We start from the raw sequence: 14,361 nt of genomic DNA on the forward strand, positions 1-14,361 counted from the left end.
AGAAGTCAGCTTCCTGCCCACAGTGTCTATAGACTTCCCTGGGGGGGGGGGGGCGGAGCTGGGGGCGGGGTCAGGGCAGGCCAGGAAAAGTAAAACATGAGGACTTCAGCCTGCTTTACCCCGTTTCCCCCCCCATGTACTTTGCAACTTGAAAGGCAGACGTTGTAAAAAAAAGGCCCCTGGCATTAGGGTTGCCAACTGGCTCCAGATTCACTCAACAGGGTTGATCCAGCCCTGGGTTTACCCCACTGTGTGCAGGGACTCGTAGTCTGGCTTTCCTTAGGGGGTGCAAAAGAAATCAGAAATAGGCGTCCCTGCACCCTGACGGATGAGTCTGGAACCAGTTGGCACCCGGACCTGGCACCAGTATGCATAGATTTTCAAAGGGAACCTCTGCAGGGAGTTTTCCTTTGAAAACCAGTTGGTTAGCCTGTAGGCAACAAAGTACAAGGCCCCATAAGTCAGCAACTGAAAGCAAATTTTCAAATATGCTTTGTCCTGGGAGCACAAAATCCTCCTTAAGTACAACTCCATGTTTACCCTTCCCTGTCAGCTGGCCACGGCCGGTACTTCGCAGTTACAGCCAGTCCGGCCTTTCCGCTGATGTGGGTATTACCCCAGCAGGTAAGGACCTCAGGCCTGGACAATTCAACTCAAAACTGTTAGGTAATGGGAATCTGAAATCATTACTCAAACCAATGCAGACTCACCAGAGCTGTCCTACCTGTATTTCCAGATGCCAGGCTGCCCTGCACGTGTCAGTGGGTGGCACTGTATATCTGTCGGCTATTGCAACACATAAGTGCTCTTCTTCCAGGAGCCTTCCAACTCCGTTCTAAACCAGGTCAGTTCCTTTTCAGCCTGCGCTCCAAAGGGAAGATTTCTGAGATCGCCAGGACTCTGCGTGTGCATGTCTCTATAATCCCTTTGTGTACGGTGTCCCAGCCACACCAGATTTTCAGGAGAGTTCAGGGAGTCCAAGAGGATCCTGACAGGGGTTTTTCTTTGGGGGTGGGGGAGAAAGGATTCACATACGGGCTTGCATTCTAGCAATCAGGCTGCATTAGTTCATGCTAGATTCTTGCAGAGAGCAGAAATCCTGATCTTTATGCAATAAAGGATGCTCCAGGTCTGCAAGACTTTGCACATTTTCTGCCAGCATTAAAGGATCTGGCTAGCAGTAGGGGAATTTGTTAAGCCCATTCGGCAGCCCTGGTACTGCAAGGTTAAGTCCCTGGCACCTCTCCTTACCTATATTTCTGGGAAGACAGCAGTCTGGCAGAGCTTCCTCTTCCAGTGTCCTGTCCTCTGCTCGCTGAGCCTCTAAGTAAGTTGCAGAGATGTCAGTGCTAAAAGCAGTGCGATACATTTACACTGCCGCACACTGGAGAAGAACGAGGGTGGCAAAGGATTCTAGAGCTGACCGTACAGCACTGCTTTTCTAGCGCAGGTCTGCAAACCAGGAGAGGTCAGGTCAGTTATCGTGACCCTGAACAGGTCACGGAACCTCTCTGGGCTCACATTTAGGGCTTACGGGGGATACGTTTCAAACCTCTAGAGATGGTTGTAAAGCCGACAGGCGCTTTTACCCGCAAAGCGATCCTCAAAGGGAGGGTACGTGCAGATACCTTTTACGGTGCAAAACCGTATGCATTGGCCTCCCCCGACCTCTGAGCCCGCTTACGTTTTCCACGTGCAAGGGCACAAGCGTTGTTGATCCCCGTGCGCACTTTTTACCTGCGTGCAAGCTGGGCAGGTTTCCGGCCGGCTCTTCGTGTAACCGCACTTTGCCAGCTGATATTTAGCACTGAATAGCACGCCAAGCTCGCTAAATGAAAATCCCCCCCCCCCCCCGGTCTGTTTTTGTCCGGCTGAATCCGGGCGCACAGCAACCTTGAGCCAGGCAAAGGGAATTTTTAAACTGCTTCGAGCGGGGGCACGGTGAAAAGCGGATGGTGGCCATGCAAAGCATTTCAATATTGACCCGAGAACGCCCAGGCCTGAGGTAAGTACTGGAAGATTTGCTTCGATTTGGGAGGGGCAGTCCCCAGAGGCCTAAAATCCCACTCCAGCCCAGACCTCTGAAGCGCAGGAGTCCGCTTTGAGCACTTGCAGTCTATCCAACAGCGAGCATCGGCACAGGCACAGGAAGGTACCAACTGCTCCAGGGCGGCCGTAACCATCCGCACTGGCGTTTAGGCGCATGGTGTTGAAAGTGGGGGTGCAAATGCTTTCCCCCATCCCCACGCTCCTCCCCCCACCCCACCACCGGAATGCGAGGAGAGGAAACGTGCACGTGTAACAGAGCCGTGAGAGCGCACTTTTCCCACCACAACCCCCCTGGTAATTTTCAAAAGGCAAGGATTATGCCCCACTTTTTCCAAAATGACCCCCCTACCGTAACTGAATTGCAAATGCTTTAGGAAGAGCTGCCCCAATGCCCAACGGCCCAGGGATGAAGCCTGGAGGAGCGGTGCCGCTGCTCGCAAGCTTCCCACGCTGGAGCTGCTTCAACCCCCCCCGGGCGCGTGGGAATGGAAATCTGCAGGAGGGATCTGTGCATGCAGAGACGGGACAGATGCACGGGCACAGCAGCCGCTCTCCGCACTGGGAAAGGTGGGCTTAGGCAGGTTCGGAAGAGACTGCATGATATCTACAAAGATTTCCTTGTAATCTGCCAGTTCCCTCTGCTACTGCTGAATCAGGCAGGAGGAATCAGCTGACCGCCAGGGGACCTTGTCTTCAGCACATGGGCAAAGGTATAAATAAGGAGATTGGTGTGCATCCAGTGCCACAAACATACACACACACACACACACACACACACGTGTAGAAGCACATACACCGGCACAGCTCGGTGGCTCAGGTGGTTAACTGCCAGGTGGAAGGTCCCCCGTGTGATCCCCGAGTCAGGTCTTCTGCTTCCTGGGATGGCTGAGGCTAGAAATGCTACAGGAGGCAGCGTTCACAGCCCTCGGGGAGAGGAGTGACAGCTGGTAGCCAAATTCAGCGCCCATGAGTGCAGGGTTCCTGAAGGAATGACCAGAATAGGTACAGGGGAGGGGAGCAGGATATAAAATAGGATTAAAATAAATACTCAGGTAATTGTGGATGAAAGCTCATGGTGCCAGATCAGCTAGAGGTACAGAGGAGCAGGAGGAAACTGCCAGGCGCAAACAGTAAAAGCACATACATAGGGACAGGCATATAAAGTGTCCCCAGTGCGCACACATCTCACTGTAACTTCACCAGGCAGCTCTTTAATTACGCCACACATTATCCACCCACACAGAGTTAAATAAAACAGCACAAACACTACAGGGAATTGCCTGCCCCTGAATAACTTGTGACTGGTCTTGTGCAAAGAGAAAAAAAAACCCAAAAAAACACTTCATAGCAATTCAATGACAACCTTCCAGCTCTCCCTTTGGAAAGTCCCTGAATGAAGGTCCAGGAGCTGCGCTAAGGGCTGAGCCAGGACGTGACTTCCTGATTCACTGCAAAAAAAATGCCACTTGTAAGCCCTGTCCATTTACTGGCTGTACACCAAAAACATCAATTCTGATGATTTCTGCCAGTCCTGGCATGTCATTTATATAATACCATCTCCAGGGCGATCCACAGCAAGTTACGTACAGGTTAAGAGCCCCTGCCCCAGCGAGCTTACAGTCTAAAAGGGGAATTTGAAAAGAATTGCACGCGCACACAAATATTCACGCAAGTGTTACTTTATAAACCTCAAACATACGCATGCAAGTGATGGTGCGCAAAGATATTTCCTTGATTAAAAAGGAGACGAACCGGGGGCATTCCAGGGTGGGGCCAACGTTTATGTATATAAGGTGCTATTTTATAAACTGCGAAGGCGACACGCATACGGCTGTTACCTGCGCACGTTTCCCCTGCTAATTATCAAGTGTAAGTCAGAATAGAATTCTTTATAGCCAAATACTGACTGGGTGAGGGGTCAGGTTAAACTGGGGGGAGTTCAGGCTGAAGAACCAGGGGGGTCTTGATGACCTAGAGATAAACTGGGGAAACTGGTAATTTCCTTCATGTGTGCACACTATAAAATTTGACGATTTACACACGTAAAAATATGCTAAGGAAAATCTGTGAGTTAAATTTCCCCGTGAAAATGATTAAAAATAGGAGCATAAATACACACACAAAGTAGATGTGTGCCATTTATACAGATACATTTTGACCTATCCGACTATGTGGTGGCTTTGCCAACGTTTAGCCAGATAATTCTTAAAAAGCACTGCTTAGCCGGATAAGTAAGATAGCCATACAAGTCCTCACACACTAGTTATCCATCTATCTTACTTCTCTGGCTAAGTAGAACTTTTTGGTTAGTAATCCAGCGATCTTACTTACCCCTAGATTTATCAAACTGCTATAAATATAGCACCGGGCTTGGTTAAGCTAATTTCTCTGCTCCCGCCTCAGTAATTTCCGCAAGATGCAATACATTTAGTGCACCTGCGCTATTTGTTTTTGCTTCATGCGCTGATCAATGCGCCGCGACCTTCCGAGAGAGAGAGACTCTGTGGAGAACACCACGTCGCTTTACTATTTATTGCTACCACTGTAAGAGGGGGCGCTTTTAACTTGCGCAGATTTAATTTATGGGGGCCGTTACAAAATGACCCCCAGACTGGACAGGGGAGAATACATTTGCAGTAGACTGAGGCAGATTCACTGGCAGGAAAAGAATCTGCAGCAGGTAGAAGAACGTCCACCACAAAGCAGGCCGGGACATATAGAAGGGACACGCGGAGGGCCTCTCAGCTTCTCTTCATTATACAAAACCGTTGCTTATGCCTCCAACTGCAGTCTGCACAGGCCTCTCTCTCTCTCACTTCCCTCTCCTACTTTAAATTCTCACGAGCCCTTTTTAAACGCAGCACTTCCTCTGCCGCTGCCACGGTGCCACGGTGCCACCGTACTGTTCCTGGAACTGCTCCCGTCCCTCCTCACTCCTATAGATCTCCTTTCTCATCAAGGCTGAAGCCTCTGTGATCAGGAATAGCAGAAGGCACTCTCGTTTGCTCAGGCATTTGAGTGCTTGTTCACAGGGCATCTGCCTTTCTTGCGATCTTATCTCAGTGCTTGGAGGGATGCGAGATGCAATGCTGATGTCTGCTTCCTTTAACGACTGCGGTGTATTTCATGTTTTCTATTTATGTTTTTATGGCATCTGTACATTTTATTTTGAAGGTTACTCTGTTAGCCGCCAGGCGCTTGTGACCGAGCGGGATACAGGTATTTTAAGTGGCTGGACAAATAAATAAATAAATAAATAAATAAATATGGAGTTAATTTTGGAACAGGCCCCCATAAAATTGAAGTCGTGCACCCGCACACTTTGTACGGATTTTCCCATGGGGGAAGTGCGCTCGTCTGCCCTGGGCCGTTTTGGAAAGTGCGTGGAATACCAGCGGAAAAATGCATCAGATCAGATAAATCCCACCGAAGCTGCCCGTGGGGGAGGGAGGGGGAGAATTCATGTCAATATCTTGATAATGGAGACGCATGCAGGCCCCCGCGTCATCCCCGTCCCTCAGGGACGCCTTTGCCTGCTGCTGCTGGTAGACTCGGGTGCGCCCACGACGCGGCACGTACGTTTACCCTCCTATCGAGCGGGCTCTTCTGTAAAAGGACATTTCCTCCGGTAAAGCACTGCTTTGGGAAATGATCAGATGTCGGGAGGGACCTTTCCCCCCCCCCCCCACGAGCTTTGCCTTCATTTTCAAAGCCGGCCTGCCCTTTCACTTTGAAAATCCTGTGGAAGGGCGTGCAAGTCCCTGCTCGCACCAAGAGGCGACGAAGACGAGGACAGTAACAGGACGACAAAAAAAAAAAAAAAAGCCTGGGCTGGACAGGGAGGATCCCTCGTGGTAAGAGAAAGGGCAACGAGGGGACCGAGCAATGGTCGCAGCTCGGGGCTGCACTGTGCTTCCTGGAAGGCTTTGGGGGTAAAACTGGGCAGAGCTAAGTTTGCAACCCTAAAAAGGGGGAGGCGGCGGGACTCGGGGTTGGATTTCGGGTGGAAATCTGATCTGCTTTTTGCAGATGTGCATCAGATCGTCGCTGGGCAGACCCAGATGGGCCCACGTTTGGTCTTTATCTGCCGCCATTCACTATGCTTACTTTGCCCCGAGTTACGCCGGCTCTGGGCAGGCTGCGCGGGAATTAAGTACGAGCGTGAAATCGAAACTCCACTCCCCAAAACGTCCATTTTGTGAGCTGGTAAAAGTACACGTGAAAGCACATTTTTACAAACCCAGATCCCCGAGCCGTGCTGCAACAGCCACGAATGCACGGAAATGGCTTCGAAAACCAGAACGAACTTTCCCAAACATTTACAAAAGGTAAAAGTGCTTTTATGCTTGGAACTGAAAAAGTGCCTGCCCTCTGCCTGTGTAAAAGATTTTGGCCCCATGAGAGCGGAGACAGGGGAGTGGATTTTGGTTAGATTTATGCGGTTCAAAGACGATTCTAACAACATAAATCATTATCAGGGCCTGATATGCCAAAGGTCTTTTCCCATTTTAGTGGAGGGGGAGGAGCAGCAATTCTCAAACTTACTGCCTCGGTGCAGTGGACGCACTTATCTGCACGCGTGTGCATTCCCTTGGAAAATTGTCCATGCCTACAGAATACCCAATGCATTTTGCATCTGATTTTCATGCAGGTAAATTGTCAGGAGCAAATATTATCGCATTCAGATTCAAAAATACAACCCACACAGGTCACTCTCTGTCCCTGCCCAGAACATGCTCCAGGGAACACCTTCCCTAAATGAGGCTAATGGCGCGAGCATTGCGAAACAGCGCGGGGGAGTTCCCACAGTTCACCCAGGTAAATGACTCAGAAAAACGTCCACCTTGTGTCTATGAGGAAAACTGCTTTGCAGAGAGGCCTCGAAACTCGCTGCTCTGAATTCTAGGAGCCCCGTTGCTTTTGCCTCTCCTTGCTCCCGCGCCAACTCCCGCGGTCTGTAAATAATCTCAAAAGGGGCATTACCAGGAGCTCCGATTTCCTCTTCCGGCAGTGCAGAACGGTCCCGTTGTGGTACCACTGGTAGCCGGGGGCGGGTATCCCCAGCGCCACGCACTTCAGCAGCACTTGCCTCCCTGCCTTCACGGTTGCCGCTTTGGGGTTTACCACTATGATTGGTTCTCCTTCCCACCTCGCTGGCAACAGATCTGGGGGGAAAACAAAGCAGAAACAGAAATTACTGGAACAGGTTGGAGGGGAGGTGCTCGTGAAATGGGTGTAGGCCCTGAAGCATTCCTCGTGCAAAGAAACAAAAAAAAAAGAGTTTACTTGGTCAAAACCAGCAGCCTGGAATAAACCTGTGATAAGAATATATGGACTTAAGGGATCCTGACAAGAATATGTGCTTAGAGAAGCCGACTTTGAAAAGCAAATCATGGATGGAAATCGTAAAAATACTTTCAGCTCCCGATGATTTTGGTATCGTGATACTGAAGTACCGATCTGGTGGAGAGCTGATGGGGATAGCTCCTAAATGCAGGCAGCCTGAGCAACAGACGGCACTGAACCGCTCCTGTCACAGTCCAGCTCTTGAGGAAGAACGCAGAGAGATCACCGATGGAAAGGGCAGGAAGCTGAAGGTCACTGCGGTCCGGCCAACGAAACCACACCCCTGCTCGGACACCTCACCGCAGCGGTGAGACCGTGCAGCTGTTCACCTGCCCCATCACTGCCAGCTGCAGAAACGTGAACGTCAAAATGTCCTGCAAAGGTTCGACTCTTCCCCAGCTCACAACAACAGCAAGTGAGAAACTGAGGTGGGAGGAGGGGGGATTTTCAGTCTGCGGATCAGCCGTAGGATCGCAGACTGCGTTGTACCTGGGAAGATCTACACAAATTTTCAGCTGAGGTGGAAAATGTGACTAAACTTAGCCAGCCAGAATGTAGCCGGCCCATGTTATGCCTGCTGTTCTAGCGCTCAGACATTGGGGGAAATGCCGCAGGCTTTCTAAGCCGTGGTACTCGGTACTGCAGTTTAGAAAGCCACGTGTTATTTTTTTCTCGGCAATAAAATACGCCAGGAAAAATGCCATGGGTTAGTAGCCCCTCTAATATGGTGTGATGGCAGCCCCTTAACCCAGGGGATGCCATCGTGTTACAAGGCCCCAAGCAGCTCAAAGGAGACACCCCCTCAGTGTGTCCCAAAACAATGGGGTTGTTGTGAGACTCTCTCTTTCAATCCCCCGCCCCCTCTAGATGTGGTCCCATTACAAAGAAAAAAAAATGTAATTTAAAATCACATGACAAACACCCCTCCCCCTTTCATTCTAACCCGGACCCTTGCAAAAAAAAAAAAAAGGACCCCTGACCAGTCTCCAAACCCCCCCTAACCTAATCTCCTGCACACACCCTCTGAACAACCTGGTTTCCTAGTGGGACCTAGACTGCCTCATTAGGCTCTGAGCCCTGTGCCATCTGATTCAAAACGGCAAAGGCAGCCGAAATTCAGGTTAGGCCTCTTCCACGTGATAGGGCCATAACTTGAACAGTGGCCAGCCTTTGTTATTTTAAATCAGATGGCACAGGGCTTGGAAAGTAGGGGCCACTCCAGGCCCCACTAGGCCACCAAGCTGCTCAAGGTATGCATTGCCTGACAGGAGGTTGGGAGTGGGGTGGGCTAGGGGAGGGGATGCCCAAGAATGGAGTGGGGGAGGGGGTCATCTTTATTTCCAAAAGGGCAGGGTTGGCAGGGTGTTCGCGGCGCAATTTTATATTATTAATTATTTTGCATTAGGGTTCGCCTTCAGAGGCAGCAAGGGGTCTCATAGCGACCCTGGGGTTCTGGCGCGCTGTCAGGGGGAGCTGTTTAGGCCCTTTAAGCACTGGAACGTGTGTTTAGCATGGGAAAAGCTAAGCTACGGCTTAGCTTGCGATTTTTCAGGAAATTTGCCCTATTTTTGTTTTCAATGAAATTGCCTAGTAATGAGCTCCTTTGCATGCAAAGCAGCTCATTATCATTTCGGCGACATGAAACAACTTGCGGTATTTAAAATACCTCACAAGTTATCATAGCGTAAGATGTTTACCGTGCAGCTCGGTGAACATCCCCCAGAGCCGGCTAACATCTTCCCCGGCCAGCGCCGCCAGGTCCCCGGAAAGACCCTGCTTTCAAAGAGGCTCCCCGTAGGGCTGCCAGGCAAACGCTGCAGCCAGACAGATCCAGGCCCCGAGACCCCTAGTGAGACGGCTTAGCACTTTTTGATAATTAACCATTAAGAAGCTGTCCCAAGATGCGATTAGCAGGGAGTGGAAGGATGGGAGACTTCATGGACCTTCAAGAAATGGAGGGGATAAACAGATGGTGCGTAAATAAATAACTGCAAAAGTGCGAAAAAAAAATGGTTTGGTTTCCTTTCGTTTTAAGAATGAAACGAATATTACTCAGAAGCGCTACAAGCGGGCACCGTTACCGTACGACACCTAGAAGTCTCGTTTTTCAAGGTGACTTTCTGCACACGGAGATGAAACCAGGATATATGGGTTCACCTCTGACTGGAAAGGTCACGTAACTGCAAAAAAAATCCACAAAACCCTCCCACATTAAGGTGCTAGAAGTAAACGATTTCCATGAATTGCTGCTTTTGCTTCCTTCAAAACTCGGGGTCCTGCTAGCAGGCTGCATCCCAAAACGCAGAAAGGGCTTCCAACGCCGCGCCCACAGAATTTTCTGATATCCAAGGACCAGACCAACCTGAACCCTCGGACTCCTCAGAACAACAGAGCCCCCTGGCATTTTCCTACCTTTGTCCACATTCTGCTGAACTTTGACCTTCACCCAGTGACTGAACTTGGAGTTCCGGTGCTGGTCATTGACTCTGCATCTGTACAGCTGGGTCTCCTGGGCCAGGATGCACAGGTCCGGCTGGGTGGCACCAGGAATCTGGCAGCAGGGAAACTGTTAAAAGATAATATATGCATCCAGTAAGGAGAGGCCGGGCAGCACGGAGTGGCAGCAGCACCAAATGAGAGGTCACAATTCAACCCTTTCTTACACTGGCTACTGTTTGATTATTGCGGTCTCCAAAGGGGAAAATGACACGCAGAAAAAGCGGGCCCAACCTCTGCGCTTAATTTATCCGGGGGCAATAGTCAAAGCAAAAGCCCGAGCAAGGCCCACGGCTAAAAGCGCCAGTGGAGTTTGCACCAATGCAGTTCGTTTTCACTATTGCCCTTCCCCCCATGACTTTGTATCTGGGCTCCGACTTTCAGAGAAATCTAAAAAGGAAACTCCCAGTTTCTTTCCTTACTGTGGCACAAAAAAAAAAAAAAAAAAAAAAGTCTGAACGGATGGGCGAGGAGCCGGCGGACAGCGATGCAGCCGGACAGCACCAGGAAGCATGGAAGGCTTCAGCGTATTCAGAAACACGCCGAGTCCTCTGGAGGTGCCCAAGATGATGATCTAGCGTGAACTCTGATCAGATGTAAATATAGCAGTTTCAGAAATGTTTTACAGAACAATATATACTTCCAATTAGAATTGTATTAGGACCGGTTTTTCCCTGAACTACAGGATAGGAAAAAAAACTCTTGAAAACATAATTGTTTTCAGCACAGCGAAAGAATCACATAGTGCGGGACAATTAGCAGGAATAAATAATTGCCAGGAAGGGGAAGGCATCTTCCAGGCTGATCAGTGCAAGTTAGACTCGGGCCGCTGCTAGGAATGCAAGGGTCCTGTTTCTTGTGCTAAATCACCCCCTGCAGAGAGAGGCCATGGTGCTCTCTCTGCAAAGATTGATCCAGAGTTTTGCCCACGCTGAAGTCTAAAGATGAACTTTGCTAACTCTCCATCCTTCCTGGGCAGCACGGTGACCTGAAGACGCTGCGCTTTTGTAAACCTTCCCTGACCTCTTACTGTGTTCTAATCCAAGCCATAACATGAAGAAGTCCCCACTACAAACAAATGCAATGATTACTTTTATTATTATTATTAATCGTCTTTACGCTGCTAGCGGGCGCACGCAGTGACATCCAGCGCAGCTGCTTTTCTCCAAGCTTACCTTTGCCTGCTGAAACCATTGGTACTGCAGCGAGGGAGGACCCTCGGCTCGGCAGCGTAAGGTCAGGGGGTAGTCGGCGGGGACACAGGCCCTCACTGGGTGCTCGGTGATCAGGATCTCTGAAAATACGCAAGCAGAACCAGCCAAAGCTCGCTTTGTGCGATGAAAAGGGAATCACTGGGGGGGGGGGGGGGGGGGGGGGATTTTATAGGATTGTTCTGGGAAGGGTTGTGGTGGGGACATAACCGTAGTGGAGTTTAATTATAAAAAAAAAAACTCAGGGGGAGCCTGAAAATGAATTGAGGAGGGTGCACGAGGCTGAAGGAGCTAGGGAAGTGGATTCATCTCTGTTCTGGGGGATCCCCCCGGCCACTCCTGTTTTCAGGACGCCACAATGAATAAGTTTGTGTAGGAGAAAGCCAGGGCTCGCTGGCCCTGTGCTGATTTGAAGTTTCTTCAGCTCTTGCTGCTGCCACTGCAGAAAGGTGGAGAGCACCGCAGCCAGAGGAATGGTGGAGGGAGGAGGGAGGAGAGACAGAAAGAGAGAGAGAGAGGGGAGGGGGCTGCTGCTTAGCAGGGGTAAAGATAGGAACCAAAGGGACTTCTGCTATGGAAGATAGGGGGAGAGAGGAAAGAGATGGGGGGGAGGTGCAAGGCAAGAAATGTGGGGGACTCAGGCCACAGAAAATGCCTTGGGGAGATGCAGGGCAAGGTATTAGGAGGATTTAGGGCACAGAGTGGAATGGGGGAGAGGGGGATACAGGGGAAGGAGGAGAGGGCAAGAGAAAGGTGGGATGCTGAGTAAAAACCGGGTAGAGAGAAGGGGGGGGAGGGTGCTTTTCTGAAGTCGCCACCACTAGAAGTGCAGCTGTGCCTTTGCTGCTAACGGAGAAAGCCCCTCGTAAGTGAAGGGGGGGGGGGGTTAATTTTGTATATCTGCCCCGGGCCGTGGAAAAAGCTGCTCGCAGCTCTGCGTTTGGGTGGAAGAGGCTCAGGAGGGAGGGCGTGAGAAGAGTGGAGAGCCTCGGAAGAGAGGGAGGAAATGAGAAGAGCACCTGGAGGGAAGGAGGGAATGGGTGAGAGCCAGGGGCTTTATAGCATCTCCCCTCATTACCAGGCCCTGCAGGGGATGTTCGGGATGTAGGGGTGAGCTACACCCCTCGACACAGAAGACGACCCAGGCTCTGGAAGATTCCCCCCTTACTTCCAGCGGATGTTTACTTGGAGATTAAAAGATTTCTAGCACAAGGAAACCTTTCCTTCACCTGCACTCCTGTAACATATTCAGCTTTCCTCTCCACACCTCTCTGTGACAGACAGGCCACATATAGATTGGAGAATAACAGAAGGAGAGAATGAGGAGTTAAATCTACTATGAATGGACAGAATGACAAAAGGGAGAAATGGAGAAAAAGATGAATGGGACAAATCTGTGGAGAAAGGGAAGAAGAAGGGAGAAAGAAGAAGACATAACCAATGGATAGGAAATCCTGGAAAAGAACTTAGGAGAACACCAACAACAGGACAGTAAGAGAGAGAGACTGGAACTAAGCCAGTTAGGGAAAAAAGTCCCCAGAGAACAAAAGACAGAAGAGAAAAAATTGTAATTTTTAGCTTTTTGAAGTAGGACTACGCCTGCTTTGGGAAATGTGCATTGCTTCTATTTTTGTACCTTGCAAAATACAGAAGGAAATGCCTTTCTGTTTCTCTTTCTCCAGTATTACACTATTCAGAGTCTTCTTTGGGTTTCCATTTCAGTTTTTGTTTAAATGTTCTGGTATAATTTGTAGAGGTGTGTATCGTGTGATCGATCATCTTAACGATCGATTTCGGCTGGGGGGGGGAGGGAATCGGATCGTCGCGGTTTTGTTTTTTTAAATATCGTGTAAATCGTGAATCGGGGGAGGGCGGGAAAACCGGCACATTAAAACATCCCTAAAACCCACCCCGACCCTTTAAAATAAATCCCCCACCCTCCAGAACCCCCCCCAAAATGTCTTAAATTACCTGGGGTCCAGTGGGGGGGGGTCCCGTTGTGATCTTCCACTCTCGGGCGTCGGGCGCGTTGATAGAAAATGGCGCCGGCGCTACCTTTGCCCTGTCATATGACAGGGCAAAGGTAGCGCCGGCGCCATTTTGGTTCCTGTTCCCTGACATCACGAGCATAGGAGATCGCTCCCGGACCCCCGCTGGACCCCCAGGGACCTTTGGCCAGCTTGGGGGGGCCTCCTGACCCCCACAAGACTTGCCAAAAGTCCACAGCAAAATGGCGCCGGCCATACGGCAACACGAGCCGAGCGCAGGAGGTCGTTCCCGGACCCCCGCTGGACCCCCCCACTGGACCCCAGGTAATTTAAGACATTTTGGGGGGGTTCGGGAGGGTGGGGGATTTATGTTAAAGGGTCGGGGTGGGTTTTAGGGATGTTTTAATGTGCCAGTTTTCCCGCCCTCCCCCTTCCCCCGATTTACGATTTTTGACGATAAATCGGGGGAATTCCTATTAAATATCGCCTCTAACGATTTTTGATTTAAAATATATCGGACGATATTTTAAATCGTCAAAAAACGATTCACATCCTTAATAATTTGTGGTTCCTTTATTCTGTAGAACATAAGATAAGAAATTGCCATGCTGGGTCAGACCAAGGGTCCATCAAGCCCAGCATCCTGTTTCCAACAGAGGCCAAACCAGGCCACAAGAACCTGGCAATTACCCAAACACCAAGAAGATCCCATGCTACTGATGCAATTAATAGCTGTGGCTATTCCCTAAGTAAACTTGATTAATAGCCGTTAATGGACTTCTCCTCCAAGAACTTATCCAAACCTTTTTTGAACCCAGCTACACTAACTGCACTAACCACATCCTCTGGCAGAGAATTCCAGAGCTTAGCGGAGGATCTATTCATGTTCTGCACGTGTGAACAAGGTGAGGGATTCTGCTAGCTTTTAGTTCTTGTATAGGAACTGTAACAATCCCATGGGTTCCCCCCCCCCCCCCAAAAAATGTGTTGTACTAGTATTCTAGGGCCCAGTGTAATATTTACAATGCTGTCTTTTCAAAAGGTAAGTCTGTTGCCGTTTGAGTCCTTAGAATTACTGCTGTTACACGAGACAATAGGTTTGCTACAGAGTGACTGTTACTTTCCTCCACAAAGTATCTGGCACTTGGAAGGTGTTTGTGTTGCTGTTACTGACGTGACACCATAATTTGATATTTTTTTGTATTGTGAGTTGTAAGAGAAAACATCCTGGGTCCATTAGCGGAATTTCAGTGGATGTGGAGTGTTTCACA

The 14,361-nt window shown here is 49.8% G+C and overlaps 1 protein-coding gene across 9 annotated transcripts in view; it reads right to left on the reverse strand.

Annotated features, from left to right (window-relative positions):
* LOC115074783 (mucosa-associated lymphoid tissue lymphoma translocation protein 1-like) overlaps positions 1 to 14,361 on the reverse strand; it is a 99,708-nt gene that overhangs the window by 48,484 nt on the left and 36,863 nt on the right. For all 9 annotated transcript variants that reach the window (XR_003852341.1, XR_003852340.1, XM_029574607.1 and 6 more), the window contains exons 3-5: positions 11,067 to 11,185; positions 9,808 to 9,961; positions 7,033 to 7,214 (exon numbers count right to left, since the gene is read on the reverse strand). Coding sequence is in view for 7 of the 9 variants with exons in the window: in XM_029574607.1 (XP_029430467.1) it covers positions 7,033 to 7,214; positions 9,808 to 9,961; positions 11,067 to 11,185 (455 nt within the window). In the remaining 2 variants the exon portion in view is untranslated. The remainder of the gene's footprint in view (positions 1 to 7,032; positions 7,215 to 9,807; positions 9,962 to 11,066; positions 11,186 to 14,361) is intronic.

Source organism: Rhinatrema bivittatum, chromosome 13 (genome assembly GCF_901001135.1).
Source record: "Rhinatrema bivittatum chromosome 13, aRhiBiv1.1, whole genome shotgun sequence".
NCBI classification, from domain to species: Eukaryota; Metazoa; Chordata; class Amphibia; order Gymnophiona; family Rhinatrematidae; genus Rhinatrema; species Rhinatrema bivittatum.